Source organism: Tursiops truncatus, chromosome 6 (genome assembly GCF_011762595.2).
Source record: "Tursiops truncatus isolate mTurTru1 chromosome 6, mTurTru1.mat.Y, whole genome shotgun sequence".
In the NCBI taxonomy this organism is placed as follows: Eukaryota; Metazoa; Chordata; class Mammalia; order Artiodactyla; family Delphinidae; genus Tursiops; species Tursiops truncatus.
In genome coordinates this window covers 114,377,669-114,392,863 of record NC_047039.1, presented here as the reverse complement: position 1 = coordinate 114,392,863, position 15,195 = coordinate 114,377,669, and the positions used below count along the sequence as shown (strand labels likewise).

At 68.0% G+C, this 15,195-nt stretch overlaps 1 protein-coding gene across 3 annotated transcripts in view; it reads left to right on the top strand.

Annotated features, from left to right (window-relative positions):
• Positions 1–15,195, top strand: part of NOTCH1 (notch receptor 1) — a 46,805-nt gene that overhangs the window by 14,604 nt on the left and 17,006 nt on the right. For all 3 annotated transcript variants that reach the window (XR_012332771.1, XM_033859099.2, XM_073806833.1), the window contains exons 3-15: positions 5,503–5,765; positions 6,296–6,634; positions 8,621–8,743; positions 9,255–9,488; positions 9,861–10,016; positions 10,158–10,343; positions 10,673–10,786; positions 11,524–11,637; positions 11,938–12,171; positions 12,246–12,356; positions 12,907–13,099; positions 14,489–14,634; positions 14,885–14,998. Coding sequence is in view for 2 of the 3 variants with exons in the window: in XM_033859099.2 (XP_033714990.1) it covers positions 5,503–5,765; positions 6,296–6,634; positions 8,621–8,743; positions 9,255–9,488; positions 9,861–10,016; positions 10,158–10,343; positions 10,673–10,786; positions 11,524–11,637; positions 11,938–12,171; positions 12,246–12,356; positions 12,907–13,099; positions 14,489–14,634; positions 14,885–14,998 (2,327 nt within the window). In the remaining variant the exon portion in view is untranslated. The remainder of the gene's footprint in view (positions 1–5,502; positions 5,766–6,295; positions 6,635–8,620; positions 8,744–9,254; positions 9,489–9,860; positions 10,017–10,157; positions 10,344–10,672; positions 10,787–11,523; positions 11,638–11,937; positions 12,172–12,245; positions 12,357–12,906; positions 13,100–14,488; positions 14,635–14,884; positions 14,999–15,195) is intronic.

The window sequence follows — 15,195 nt, the reverse complement described above, 5'->3', positions numbered from 1 at the left end:
CCAGGACCGCCCCCCCACACCTTGGCCAGGAACACAGTTGGGCTCCTTGGCCCCGCCCCCTCTAGGGGAGGAGCTGGGGACCCAGAGTCTGGAGCCCCCCTGTCCTGCTCTCTCCTGGCCTCAGTCTCCCTGTTCAGTCTGCAGGTGGCCCCAGTCGCCTGGGCTGGGACAGGGGTCTCAGAACCTCCCGGCCAAGCTGCCCAGGGGTGGGCGGGCCTGCCTGCCTGGTGGAGGGCCTTAGTGCCCTTTGTTCAGTGCCACGGACCACCTCTGGGGAGGAGTGCGGGTACCAAGATGAGCCACCCATGCTCCCTGGCCCCCGTCATCAGGGGCCCTGGTGACACTGGGTTGGAGGCTCCTGGGCAGAAAGCCTGTGAGAGGAGGCTGTGCTGGTGTGGGGAAAGGGCTTCTCGGCCGGAACCCCCTGCAGGCAGAGCTGGGCCAGGCTATGGGGTGGGAGGGGCCTTCGGCTGTGGGACCCACAACTTGGGGACGGGACCCCAGGTCCTGACTCAGCCTCCCTGGGAGCAGGCGGCTTGGTGGCCCCCAGCTTGGGGGCGGGTGTTTGGGAAGGGTAACACTCCCACACACACCTTTGTTGCTTGTGAGTAACCACGCTGCCCTCTGCGGCCAGAGGAAACTTTGGACTTCGGAGGTGGCGGGAAGATGGGCTGGAACGGACGCTGGTGGAGGGGCTGTCCCAGGGGCGGGCACGGGGAGTCTGCCTTCCCTGCTACTCCAGAGCCAGGTGGAGCCAGGTGAGAACAGCAATCAGCCGGGGGCTCCTTCCCCCTGGGGCTCGGGATGCAGGTTGCCTGCCTGGGGGGCCAGGGCCCAGGGACCTGCAGAGCTGTCCCTTTCTGTGTTGGGTGGCACGGCCCCTGCCCACCTTTGGGGTGCAGGCTCCGGGCCCTGCAGATGTGGCCTCCGGCAGGGGTTACAAGCTCGTCCTGCACACCCCGGCCCCCAGGCAGCGTGGGGTGGGGGGGCCCTCTGTGCCTGGGGAGCCCTTGTGTCCCTCACGGCTTTCCTTAAACAGGCGCACCTCCCTTGGTGCAGCGAACATGTTCCCAGAGACACATCGGTGAATTGCGTGCAGATCAAATCCATTAGTGCTGGCTAGAGCGAGAGTCTCCTCTGCCCACATGGCCAGGTTGCCTCTGCGTGGGGCCTTCTGTGAGCCCACGCAGTCCCCTCGACCCCCTGCCCGCACTCACAGGAAGCCGAGGCCCGGGCAGGCGGGGCACACCCCAGAGCCGGGGCTGGCAGAGCGGAAGGAGGCCCCTCTCGGCCCCCAAAGTCCCTTTGACCGAACTGTGTCTCACCCACCCATTGGGGGAGCCCCCAGGATGGCCCTCCCTGGGGCACCTCTGTCCCTCCTGCAGAAGGAAGGAGGGCAGCGGCACATCACTGATCCCCTGCCCCCCCCCCACCTCCCGTCCCGGCCAGGGTGCAGGGCCCGTGCTCACCCCTGGCTCTGCCCCACTGGACCGTAAACTCCTTGAGGGCAGAACTGAGTAAATCCCTCCTCAGTACTGAGTCCCTCCCCCTTGGAACTGAGGGGAGGAGGGAGCTGTCATCTGTCCCCTGGGGGCAGCAGATGGCCTGCTTAACTTAGAAAGGAAAACAGCACAATTTAGAATTAGTCCCGGGTGAAAGGGTGAAAGGGTGAAAGGTCGAGGCAACATCTGCGTCGGGATGTTTCTTTCCGGGGTTGCATTTCTGTGGAGCGGGCTGGCTGGTGGGGTGTGGCAGGGAGGGCCGAGCAGCACAGTGGACACAGAGCTCCAGGCCGGCGGGACCGCGGCCATTTGGCGCTCCTCCGGGGGTGGGGGTGGGGGTGGGTGCGGGCAGAGCCGCTGTGGGGGGAGCCGGCCCCTCTGCAGCCCCTCTCCTGGGGCCTTCAGCCCCACCTGTCACTCACCTGCCGCTGGCCAGGTGGGGCCAGGACAGGTCACCCCGGCCAGATGGCCAGGTTGTGTGTGGGTGGGAGAGAAGGCCAGCGGAGGGGCAGGTGCTGGGGTGACCTCCTTCCGGAGGGGAGCAAGGAACGGGGAGCCATCGTGGGCCCCGGCTGCCGGGGGTGGGTCCTATCCCGTCTGCAGGAGGCTCGTGCCCCCCACCCCCACCCCCCCCCCCACCCCCCCGTCTCGGGTTCTCCACATGGCCCCCGACGGCCCCTGGCCTGGAATCGCACGGCAGGTGTTGGGTGTGACCTCCCTCTCCAAGCCCGGGCACCTGTCCCCGCCGGGCACTTACACTGACCTGCCAGGACAGGTGTCGGGGACAGAATGGCCGAGAGGGCCTTGCTCGCTGGTGCTGGTGGCCTTGCCCCTGCCTGAGCAGCCTCACGGGCCTTCCGCCTTCTTAGGGACGGGTCGGTGCCGTGGGGGCCTCCCCAGGAAGCCCAGCACTGCAGCCAGGGTAGGAGAGAGGTGCAGACAGGTCCAGGGGACAGAGGGGGCATGGCTGGAGGCTGGCCAGAGCAGGGACAGGACTCGGGGGGGGAGGGCGCTGGGGAGCGGCCTCCGGGACTGGCTGAAAGCTGCTCTGCCACCCCCCACCCCCCCCAGGCCCAGACCCTGCCCGCCTGGCTCAGGGCTTCCTCCCTCCCAGCTGAGGCTCCTGGCCAGACCCTGGTCGTACCTCACACCCCACGAAGCACCTGCCTCGGCAGTCCTACCCCCGGAGGCTGCCCCTCCCTCTGGCCCTGCCCATCCCCTGGCTGGGGTGCTGGTGGACGGTGGCCAGGCCTGGGCCCAGCCCCGGAGCCGGCCCGGATGGGCAGCATGCCTTCACGGCAGCGTCCACCAGGCCTGGGCGGGAGTGGGGAGGACAATGGGCCCCTCAGCTGCCGCCTTCCCCCACAGAGGGGCCTCCCTGGCTCCTGCCCCGCCCACTGGGTTGGCGGCCGCCGCGCCCGGCCGACAGCAGCTGCTGCCCGCGTACCCAGCCACAGGCGCACCTGCTCCCCAGCCGCCCTTTGTCCGCGCTGCCGACGCCTGATTTACTGGGTGCGTTTTCCCTCTTGCCGGCCCAGCATGATACAGCCTTACTGGCCGGGATGCCCCCGGTCCAGGCGGATTCTCCCACAGTCCTCCACGTTAGGCTCCCCACTCAGGCTGGGACGGAGGGGGGCTGGTTCGGGAGCACACTGCCCCATGGCTGGAGGGTGTGGGGTTGTGCCTCCGAGTGGGCCCTTCTGGTCCACTTGGGAACACGGCTGAGCAGGGTACTGCTCCAGCGGTGGCAGGCCCCGGGGTGCCCGCCCCCACCCCCGGGACCAATGATGGAGGCCTCGCCTACGAGAAGGACGGTGCTGGGCAGCCTCGTGTGGATTCCCCTGAAAGCCGTGGGGCGGGCCCGCCTCATCTCGCCCGTGCGGGTGGGCTTCCCTCCCCTTGGAGCTGGCGGGATGGGGGCAGGGCCCAGAGGCGAGAGGGAGGCGTGGACAGGACTGGCTCCCATCCCGCTTCGATGACCAGGCACCCTCAGTGCAGCACCCACCGCCTGCCTGCTCCGTCAGTAGCTGGGGAAGAAAAAAGAGCCTTTTCTCCAAGTGGGAGCCGTGGCCAGCTCCCGCCTGACAATGGAGGGCATTGAGAGGTGGCGGAGGTGCTGCCTCCTGGGTCTCCCCCCTCCCACCCCCGGGGCTCTGGGTTCCCAGTGCCACTCGGGCCGGAACCAGGCGGGCTGTACCTGGATCCACGCACAGTGGGGGTCACACCGCCTTCCCCAGGCTCTGGGGTGTGGCCTTGCAGGAGCCAAGGTGCCAGGGCGCCAGCGGCACGGGGGCCGCGTGCTGGGGTCTGTGCCCCTCGCGAGGAGCCAGCCACCCCCCGCTCCCTGAGCGGGCTGGCTCGGGCCTGAGTTACCTCCCCCGGACCCCTCCCAGAGGGCAGCTGGTTTTCTTTAAGCCAGTTGGTTTGGGGCTTTCGGCTTCTGGCAGCAGATGGTGGGCCGGAGTGGCCATTGCGCGTCCTCCCCGCCGGCCCTACTCAAGCCACAGCCACAGATAAAAGGCTTCAGGGAGACAGATGCCTCCCAGGCCACGGGGACAGGGGAGCAGCCCAGCTGCTGAGAAAGCACAGACCCCGGCCGCCGAAACCGCCACCGCCAGCCCTGGGGAAGGGCCTCTCCAGGGGCCGCCCCTCCCCTTCTTCCCTGTGCGACTTTGCTTTTAGCCCCCGGGGCAGGCAGGTGGGGGGGGGGGGGCTGGCATTTGTCGGGGGCAGGGGTTCTGGTGGGCTCCGGAAGGTGGGATGGTCCGGGCTCAGGAGGGCCCTCTCTTCATCCAGGGGAGCCCAGGCTCCTGGCAGCACCCCCTGCTGCCCCGCCAGGCGGGAGGAGGCTCCGCCCACAGATGCCCAGAGCTGTGGGCCCAGCGTTGGGGCCGCCTTCTCAGGCTGCTGCAGGCTGGGGGCGTTGCCGCTGGGAAGAGTGATGCCTGGCTGGTCCCAGAGCCTTTCCTGAGATTTTTCCTCGAGTGCAAGGCCGCGAGGTGACTTCGCAGGGCAGTTTATGGCCCAGCCCCCAGAAGCCGAGGCGACAGGGGGCCAAGGGGGGCCCTGGGGTGGGGATGGCAGGCGCTGAGCCCTTCCCTGCAGGGAACGCGTGGCCCCAGGCCTGGCACCAGGAGGGCGGCAGCCTGCCTCCCCTGCCCCAGTCACAGCCTGGGCAGTGAGTACCCGGGGAGCGTGCCGGCCTGCCAGAGCGGTGGTCCTCCTGGACCCCGGCTTCTGCAGCCGGGCAGCGGGTGCCTCTGCTCCTGGCTGGCGTTGCGTGGACCTCTGTCGCGAAGCCTTGACCCCCGCACAATGGAAAAGCCGTGTCTGGGTGCTATGTGTGGGTGGGGATGGGTGCTGACCAGCACGGCCCCCAACGCATCAGACCCCTGACAAAGAACTCCACGTCGCGAAGAAAACGGGAAGCCAGGCCACGTCGTGTTGGCAGTCGTTTCCACGTTTGCTATCCTATTGATGTTGAAAGAAAAAAAGCTGTGAACTCTTTTATTAACCAAATAATGCACGTTCATTACCGAAAAGCTAAAGAGGAGAGAAAGCAGACAGCCCCCCGAAACTAAAGATTTTACCGAGCGCTGCTCCCCTCGGCAGAGAATGGCCGTGTCTGCCCGTGTGGTCCCCTTCTCGGTGGCTTGCCAGGGTGCAGACACGTGCCCCCGTGAGTTCTGAAACCTACGCCGGCGCCCACCGGACACTCTGGTCTCTAGTTTCTCCAATTAACATAATCACTTTTCTTTATGGAGGTGAAATTCACTTAATATAAAATTAACCACTTAAAAGCGTACAGTTCAGTGGCGTTTGGCACACTAGTGATATTGGGCAACCCCCGCTCCCTCTGGTCCCAGAACTTCCCCTCTCTCCTCGCGGGGCCTCACCCGGCTGTGCCCGCTGCCCGGGGTGGGGCCCCACCGACGCCGGGGCTGGTGGCGGGCGGCTGGCTGGGGAGCGGGCACTCACCGCCCCGGTGTGTCTGCCGCAGCTGCAGCGGAGCCTTTGCGGGCCAGCGATGCCAGGCGCCCAACCCCTGCCTCAGCGCCCCCTGCAAGAACGGCGGGACGTGCCACACGGTGGAGCGCGACGGCCTTGTGGACTACGCCTGCCGCTGCCGCCTGGGCCTCTCGGGGCCGCTGTGCCTGACGCCCCGCGACCATGCCTGCCTCGCCAGCCCCTGCCTCAACGGCGGCACCTGCGACTTGCTGACTCTCACCGAGTACAAGTGCCTCTGCCCCCCGGGCTGGTCAGGTGAGGACGCCGGCGGGAGACGCGGCTGTGGCGCTCGCGAGGGGTGGGCAGGCCCCGGCCCTCCCCCAGCTGCCCGCACAGCAGTTGCCGGCCCGTCTGTGTGGCTGGGGAGGGCTCTGCTCGGCCGTTGGGGTCCGTGATCCAGAAGTGGCGCAGAGCCCCCCCCACCGGAGGGTCCCCACGCCCCTCTCCAGCCCTGGAGGGCCCCACCCCTGCCCGCCTCTGTGAGCAAAGCGGACACTCCCACCTCCCTCCTGCCAGGAGTGCAGGCCCCCCTTCAGGAGCCGTGACGTCACTGCGGGCACCAGAGTTTAAGAACACGGGCTCTGGAGGGGCGCCTGCCGCCGTGCATCCTGCGACGGTCACTCAGCCCCTAAGCTGTCGGGGTCCTGAGGTGTCAGGAGCCGACGCCGTGGGGCCCATCCCCGGCGGGCACCTCCGTGGTGCCTGGAGGCCGCCCCCGGCTCTTGGGACGGCCTGGCTCGGGGAGCAGGGAGGCCGGCTGACCCCCTTCGCCCCTCCCCCGCCAGGGAAGACATGCCAGCAGGCGGACCCCTGCGCCTCCAACCCCTGTGCCAACGGGGGCCAGTGCCTGCCCTTCGAGGCCTCGTACATCTGCGGCTGCCCACCCGGCTTCCACGGCCCCACCTGCAGGCAGGACGTCAACGAGTGCAGCCAGAACCCCGGGCTCTGCCACCACGGTGGCACCTGCCACAATGAGGTCGGCTCCTACCGCTGCGCCTGCCGCGCCACCCACACCGGCCCCCACTGCGAGCTGCCCTACGTGCCCTGCAGCCCCTCCCCCTGCCAGAACGGGGGCACCTGCCGCCCCACGGGGGACACCGCCCACGAATGCGCCTGCCTGCCAGGTACCGCCCGCTGCCCCCTGCTGGGGGTGGCCGTGCTCCCCCTGCCTGGTGGGAGGGCGGGGGGGTGCCCAGGGCGGAGGGAGCACAGGGCTGGAGCGGGGCCGGCTGGCCCTGGGGTTGGACGTCCACTGGGCGTGGGCGATTGGAAGGCAGCCTTGGGTGTGGTGTAGGGGCGGGGCTGGAATGGGGGCCACCCATTAGGCACCTGCCCACCCACTTCTGCCCGCGGACGGGTCCGCTGTGACCAGACGGCTGGGCCCATGACCCCCGATGCTCCTCCCCTGCCGCCAGCCTTCTCCAGGCCACTCAGGAACCCCCGAATCTTGAGCTCCCTGGGACCACGTGCACGTTATAGAACTCTCCACGGCAGCAGGGAGCACCCTCCCTCGTGCGGCCCCCGGGCTTCCCCTGTGTCCCCGAGGTGGGGCTGGGGCTTATGCGTCACTTGCCCCAGCGGTGGCCCTTCCTCCTGGCCCCGCTGGTCTCCCACCAGTGGGGCGACAGTGGCGGGCACAGCCCCCCACCCCCCAGCAGCTCCACTGTCCCTGTTGTGTGTCCCACACTTGCCACTGTAGTTTTCATCTGAGTCAGTTTTGCTGCCGGTGATCTAAAAATACTGGTAACGACAAAGAGGTTTGAAGAGCTCTCGTCTGTCGTCTGCGCACTGGTGGTTAGGCGGTTAGGCAGGAACGAGGAGGGGAAGGGTGTTTCAGGAGGGGGGCGGGATGAGGTTTGGGTGCTGGAGGGGAGCCCAGGGTCTGGCGGACCCAGGGGTGAGCCGAGGGTCGCCCCAGCCCCCATGCTGCCGCAGCCCAGCTCGGCCCCTGCAAAGAGGAAGTGCTCTGCCCGCCCACCGTCCATGAGCCCCGGGCCTTGTCACTGCAGCGGCCGCCTCTGCGTGCAGACGCCGGGCGCATGCACTTCCTGCGTGTCAGTGGCGCTCCCCTCGCCGCCTGCCTGCCGCGGCGCTGCTGGCCACCCGGCTGGGCTGCTCAGCTGTCCACAGGGGGCTGGGCCAGGCGTGCCTCCCGGTTCTGGGTTCAGATGCCTTCTTGGTGGTTGTGGGACCCCAGGCCTGGGACCTTGTGTCTAGCCACGTGGGTCAAGCGGGGCTGTGGAGGTGGGCGGAGTGGGGGGCCAGCCAGTGGATGCTGCACACCTGGGGCAGGTGTGGCCCCACCTGGGGGGGGTGAGGTGAGACCCAGCCCGCTTTAGAACTCACCCTCCAAGGCCAGGGAGAAGCAGCGCTTCCGGCCCACCGCATACAAGGGGGTCTGGAGTGAGGGCTCCGGGCTCCCGTGCGGGGGCCTCAGAGGGAGGGGCAGGAGGGAGTCCAAAGGCACCCCGGGAGGAGCACTAATCAGTAACTGGCTGCAGGTTGGGCTACTACCAGACGCCCCTTTCTGGGTTGATTATTGAACCAGCGGGAGTTGAATGGATTAATAGCTAACTGGCTGGCCACGGAGCTGGCGCTGCAGAGGCGGGCCCAGGCTGGGGGAGGATGTGGGCCCTGCTTGGGGCGCCCCCGGGCCCAGTGCAGCCCCTGCAAGGCGGGGTGTCTGTGGCCACACACGGGGGTGTTGCAGAGAACCCCCAGCGTGGGGCGAGCCAGCAGACGGCGCCCAGTTGCTGGAGCCACTACACAGAACGTCTTTTACAGCAGAACCTCTAGAACCCTGTAATCCCGAGTCCCTGTCTGTTCAGCCGGCTCTTTACAGAATGATTCCTTAGAGAGGAGTGTGTCGCCTGTCCCGGTCACAGGAGTGGGAAGGGTGGGGCGTGGACCCCCGAGGGCTGTGAGGCAGCGGGCAGCACAGGGTAGGCCATGGAGGGACAGCTCTCTGTCCAGAGTAGGGTGTCGTGGGTGCAGCCAGGAAGGTGCCAGAGGCCAGGTTGAGCGTGGCAGGGAAGGTGAGGGCCGGGACGCGCGCTGCCCAGCCCCGTGGGGAGGCTTGACCGGGCCCCCGGCTCCCCCCTGCCACACAGGCTTCACCGGCCAGAACTGCGAGGCAAACATTGACGACTGTCCAGGAAACAACTGCAAGAACGGAGGCGCCTGCGTGGACGGCGTGAACACTTACAACTGCCGCTGCCCCCCGGAGTGGACAGGTGCATGCACGGGGAGGCCTGGGTGGGCACCACCACTGCTGGAGCACACGCACGTGGCGGGCCAGAGGGGGGCCGAGAACCTGGTCCAGGCCGGCAGGGATTCCGGAGTGACCAGGGGCTGCCCCGCCGCCGGGCTCCCAGGCCTCCGCCCCAGCAGCCAGCACGGATGTGGCAGCAGCTGGTCTGTGCGGGCCATTTGCAGCCTGGCCCCGGACAGCCCTGAGCCAGAATCAGGTCCCCAGTTTGAGCCCAGCTGCTGGGCAGGACACGGGGACGCTGGCCGGTAGGACGCCGGCCCCGCCCACAGATGAGCGTGGACCCCAGTGCACCTGTGCCCGCACGGCAGCCAGATGAGAGCCCCCTCTGGCGCCAGGGGTGCAGGGGAAGGAGTGATTCAGGCTGGCGGCAGGTGGAGGAGTCATGAGGGAAGGCTTCCTGGTGGAGGGGGCCCTGCGCCCCGAGGGGGAGGGTCTGGAGGCGCCGCCTGGCCCGACGGTCCCGGCCCCCGCAGGTCAGCACTGCACCGAGGATGTGGACGAGTGCCAGCTCATGCCGAACGCCTGCCAGAACGGCGGGACCTGCCACAATGCCCACGGCGGCTACAACTGCGTGTGTGTCAACGGCTGGACAGGCGAGGACTGCAGCGAGAATATCGATGACTGCGCCAGTGCCTCCTGCTTCCACGGTGCCACCTGCCACGACCGCGTGGCCTCCTTCTACTGCGAGTGTCCCCACGGCCGCACGGGTGAGCGCCGACGAGGCGGGTTCTCGCTGCCCTCGCCCGGCGGTGGGCCCCCTCGGGTCAGGGCTCGCGTGCGTGGCCTTGCACAGACACACGGACTGCAGCTTTGCGGGGCCCGTGAGGGTGACCCCAAAAGGGGCCTTTCTGGGGTGAAGGGGCTGGCGGGGCTGGGGCGTTGCCTGCCGTCAGGGCTGCTGGCAGCGAACCTCCTGGAGTGACTCGGGCGTCATGGGACGCTCCACAGGGTCACTAGCAGCGGCACAGTGCGGGGGGGCCCTCCCTGGGTAGCCAGGCGGGGGTGGACCGCGGCTGTGGGCAGCCCGCGTCCCCAGGCCGGGGGCAGCGCCTCGGCTGACCCCCGCCGCCCGTGTCCAGGCCTGCTGTGCCACCTCAACGACGCCTGCATCAGCAACCCCTGCAACGAGGGCTCCAACTGCGACACCAACCCCGTCAACGGCAAGGCCATCTGCACCTGCCCCTCGGGCTACACGGGGCCGGCCTGCAGCCAGGACGTGGACGAGTGCTCGCTGGGTACGGGCGGCCGAGGGGGCAGCCAGGGCGCTGGGAACCTGGTGGAAATAGTCTGATGGGGGAGGCGGGCACACCCCAGAGTGTCTGGAGGCCAGGGCTCCCGGAGCAGCCCCTCACTGCGCCGTGCCCGCCCACCCCCAGGCGCCAACCCCTGTGAGCACGCGGGCAAATGCATCAACACGCTGGGCTCCTTCGAGTGCCAGTGTCTGCAGGGCTACACCGGCCCACGCTGCGAGATCGACGTCAACGAGTGTGTGTCGAACCCGTGTCAGAACGACGCCACCTGCCTGGACCAGATTGGGGAGTTCCAGTGCATCTGCATGCCCGGTACGCGGCCAGCCTCCCGCCCGAACGTCAGGGCGCCGCCTGACAGGCGGGGGTGGGGAAGCCGTGTCAAGGCCGACGGACCCCGGCGAGCACCCCGGCCGCATGTCCTCTGCCCCCCGGCCTCCGTGCTCACCCAGGCCGCGGCCCCAGCGGGTATCTGGGGGGACCGAGCCAGGCCCGTGGGGCACAGCGGAGAGGAGGCCAGAGCCGGGCAGCTGGGTCAGCCCCGGGGAGCAGGTGTGGGGGGGGCATCCCGAGCCCTCAGCTGTGGTGAGGGCCGCCCAGGTGGGTCACGGTCCCCTGCACCCCTTGACCGCCCCCTCCCCCAGGCTACGAGGGCGTGCACTGCGAGGTGAACACGGACGAGTGTGCCAGCAGCCCGTGCCTCCAGAACGGCCGCTGCCTAGACAAGGTCAACGAGTTCGTGTGCGAGTGTCCCACAGGTGAGGCCGGCCCCAGCCGTGCCCCCCGCGCGGGAGCACCCCGCTGTCCCTGAGGGCTGCCGGGTTGGGTCCCCCAAGGGCTGGGTGGGAGGCGGCTGACTTTCACCCTGGGAGCGGGTGGGGTGTTTTCAGGCTTCCCCCAATGGGCAAGGCTAGGTTGGGCAGGGGGTCCTGGCCCCCGCCCTTGCTGAGGAGCCCGGGACCCAGAGACCCTCCTTCCTGCTGGCGGGTCCCTGGGAGCAGCAGTGTGCTCGCCGACCCCTGAGGGACCTCGACAGGAGGAGGTCTAGCCTGCCCTGGCCGCCCGTCTCCGCCAGCCTGCGGTGGACATGATGCCCAGGAGGGCCTAAGGAGCCTTTGGGGGCCCGAGTCTGTCCCGGGGGGGGGCTGGGGGCTGGGGGACGCCGGGCCCGGGGAGGTGTCGTGGGTCAGAGCCTTGGATCTCCCGAGATGCAAATCAGCTGCTCTAGACACCGAGCCGGGAACCTGATTCTCAGCCCGACGAGGCTGTAGCCATAGCAACCGGAGTCAGTCTGGGGCAGAGGCCCCTGTATGAGGGAGCGGGAGGCGTGTGACCCGAAAGGCAGGAGCTGAAAGGGGCCGAGAAGAGAATGGGGCGTTGGCCCAGCCCCGGCCAAAGCACTCTCCAGGGGCCCTCCCAGGCACTCCCTGCCCTTGGCTGGCTGCGGGCCGCGGCGCCCGTCGTGTCTGACCGCCGTCCCTCTCCCCGGCTGCAGGCTTCACCGGGCACCTGTGTCAGTACGACGTGGACGAGTGTGCGAGCACGCCCTGCAGGCATGGCGCCAAGTGCCTGGACGGGCCCAACACCTACGCCTGCGTGTGCGCAGAAGGTGCGCGGCCGCCCGCCCGCCAGGCTGAGCGGGGGGAGGGAAAGCAGGCGCGTAGCGTCCAGGGAAGGGGAACAGCCGGGAGCTGAGGCTGGGAAGGTGACCCCTCATTCTGGGGCCTCTGGTCCAGGGGCCAAGAGCAAGGTGAGGCTTTGACCCGGGCAGTGGGGGACGTCCCCAGACATCCCCGGTCTCCCCCGGCGGGAGCGCAAGTGACCCTGGGTTGGCTGGTGGCATCCTGGGATGGGACGGCCGCGTGCCCGGGGAGCAGCCCCACTTAGCTTCTCAGCCCCCACCCTGCAGGCTACACAGGGCCCCACTGTGAGGTGGACATTGACGAGTGCGACCCCGACCCCTGTCACTACGGGTCCTGCAAGGACGGCGTTGCCACCTTCACCTGCCTGTGCCGGCCGGGCTACACGGGCCACCACTGCGAGACCAACATCAATGAATGCCACAGCCAGCCCTGCCGCCACGGGGGCACCTGCCAGGACCGCGACAACGCCTACCTCTGCTTCTGCCTCAAGGGGACCACAGGTGCCTGGCCGGGGCTGTGCCTGGGGGGCTGGGGGCGGGGCAGGAGCTGACCACCTCTTGCCTCCCACCGCCAGGCCCCAACTGTGAGATCAACCTGGACGACTGTGCCAGCAACCCCTGTGACTCGGGCACGTGTCTGGACAAGATTGACGGCTACGAGTGTGTGTGTGAGCCGGGCTACACGGGTGAGCCGCTCGGGGGCCCGCAGGGCTCTGTCCCCCCGGCCCTCGTCACGGCCTCGCCTCGGGGGCCCAGGCTGTGCTCGCACCTCAGGGTCTCCGGGATGGGCCAGGTCTGGGGACCGTGGGGGCAGGATGGTGTAGGCCGCCCACCGCCCAGGGCCCAGCTGTCAGACCACCAGCTTTGGCAACGGTGGCAGAGACCACGGAAGGATCGGGGCTCCGGCCGGCACCGGACGGGCATCCCTGAGGCTCTCGTTCCTGGTCAAAGCCGGCCCAGCAGGCCCAGAGCAGAGCCAGGCTCCCGGCACACGTGCTGCCCTCCACGGCCCTCTGCCCTGAGGGTGTCCAGGGTGTCCTGAGCCGCAGCCCTCCTCGGCCAGCTCGGCCCCTGGGCCCGGGGAGGGGAGTTCGCGTGGGTGGGCGTTTGTGCCTCGGAAGGACCTGGGGAGGGGGTTTCACGGAGGGGGAGACTGAGGCCCCGAGGGCTGGGACCCACTCTCCCTCTGGGGTGTGGGCGTGAGTGTCTGAGCCGCCGCCCCGTCCCCGCCCGCAGGGAGCGTATGCCACATCAACATCGATGAGTGCGCGGACAACCCCTGTCACAACGGCGGCACCTGCGAGGACGGCGTCAACGGCTTCACCTGCCGCTGCCCCGAGGGCTACCACGACCCCACCTGCCTGTCCGAGGTCAACGAGTGCAGCAGCAACCCCTGCATCCATGGGGCCTGCCGGGACAGCCTCAACGGGTACGGGGCCGCCCCACACTCTGCATCCTCGGGGGCCCTGCCCCAGGGAGGCGGCCTGCTCGGGGGCTGGCGGCTGGCGGGCCAGGGAGGGGCCGTCGCGAAGCCCCGGCCTGGCCGGCGGTGGGCCCCGGGCTGAGTGGGTGGGTGCCCCTCAAGAACGGATCTGCCGTTGGTGCCCGGAAATGTGCCGTCGGGCACTCGCTCGGCTCCTGGCCTGAGCCCAGCGCTGCCCTGCGCTCCGTGTGCGCTCGGGAAACACATTTGTGCCGTGGCCGCAGGCAGGGTTTCTGTGACATCGCGGTGTGATGAGATGATTGCTCTGGGCTTTGTCCTGGTTCCTGAGATCACTGAGATCTATAAAAGTGGAAGGAGTGTCTTTTGTTATTTGTCAAAGCCCCTTTCAAGCACACCTGAGGATGAGGCTGGGTGCCGGGGAACTGTGATGAGGGCGTTGGATCTTTGAGCCCCGCCCGGACCTCCAAGGAGGGGAGAGGGGCGGCAGGGTGTAATCACCAACAGCCAGTGACCTAAATGGGTCACGCCTGTGTGAGGAACCGTCCATAAAAATGCAAAGTGCAGGAGTTCAGAGAGCTTCCGTGTCGGTGAACAGGTGCAGGGGTGGCGGGCGCAGCTCTGAGCCCTTCCCTGTACCTGGCCCTGTGCACCTCTTCCATCGGGCTGTTCCTGAGTTTCACCTTTTATAATAGACCACTCATCTTGTAAGTAAACTGTTTTCCTGAGTTTGTGAGCCATTCTGGCCACAAGGAAGGCGTCTGATTCGTAGCTGTTCGCTCGGAAGTACCGGTGACAACCTGGTGCTTCAGGTTACTGTCTGACTTGGGGCCGGTCTTGTGGGACCGAGCCCTGTCTGTGGGGTCTGCGCTGACCCCAGGTAGTTAGTGCCAGAAGTGAACTGTGGGATACTCGGCTGGTGTCCCCAGAGCTGGAGGATTGCGTGGCGTGGGAAACCCCCTCCGTATGGGGCGTCAATATTAGAGTGTAGAGAAGCTTACTTTTAGTTTCTGACACCCATTACGTGCCTGACACCGCTCTGTCTAGATGGGGCCATTGACATGGGCAGGGACCCCACGCCCCCATTTGGCACAGAGAGGGTAAGCACACTGTTCAGGGCCACACAGCGAGTGAATGGTGGAGGGCTTTCTGACCACTGCCCTGAACTGGGCACTGTCCCCAATCTAGTTTAACAAACCCTCACCACCTTCTTGGGCAAGGTGGGCTATTTAAAGGTGTTTAAAGGACTCCGAGGGTCGGAGCGGACCAGCGCCTCCGTCCAGTCAGATCATAGGAAGGTGGCAGAGCGGGGAGTGCCCCCACCTAGGCCCTCCCCTCTTGGGCCACACCTGAGCTGCTGTGTGGTCACCTCTGCAGGTACAAGTGTGACTGTGACCCCGGGTGGAGTGGGGCAAACTGTGACATCAACAACAACGAGTGTGAGTCGAACCCCTGTGTCAACGGCGGCACCTGCAAGGACATGACCAGCGGCTACGTGTGCGCGTGCCGGGAAGGCTTCAGTGGTGAGTGGGGCGGGGCTCCTGGTGCAGAGCGGGCCCCCCAGGACGGCAGCGCGGAGCCAGGACACAGGTCCAGCCACCGCGACCCGTGGCGGCTCCCTCCCAGGGTGGGGGGTGGGGGGTGGGCGTGCAGACCTGCTGGGGTTGACTCCAGGCCCCAGGCTCAGCGCAGGGCCCTTCCTCCACACCAGGTGGGACCTGGCCACAGCACCCAGGGTGATGGCCACACTGACTGCTGTCCCTCCCTCTCCAGGCCCCAACTGCCAGACCAACATCAACGAGTGTGCGTCCAACCCGTGTCTGAACCAGGGCACGTGTATCGATGACGTGGCTGGGTACAAGTGCAACTGCCTCCTGCCCTACGCAGGTGAGGGCGGGGCCTGGGGGCGGGGCCTGGGGCGGGGGCGGGGCCTGGGCCACCCACGGGAGCGGTGCCCGAGGGGTACGCAGTGGCTTCCGGGGCTGGCCTTGTCTGCATTGCTCGGCGGGCATCTCGAAGGCTCTGCTCTGTACTTGGGCCTGGCCACATTAGGGCCTCGCCTGGCAGGTGTCATTGCCAGGTGA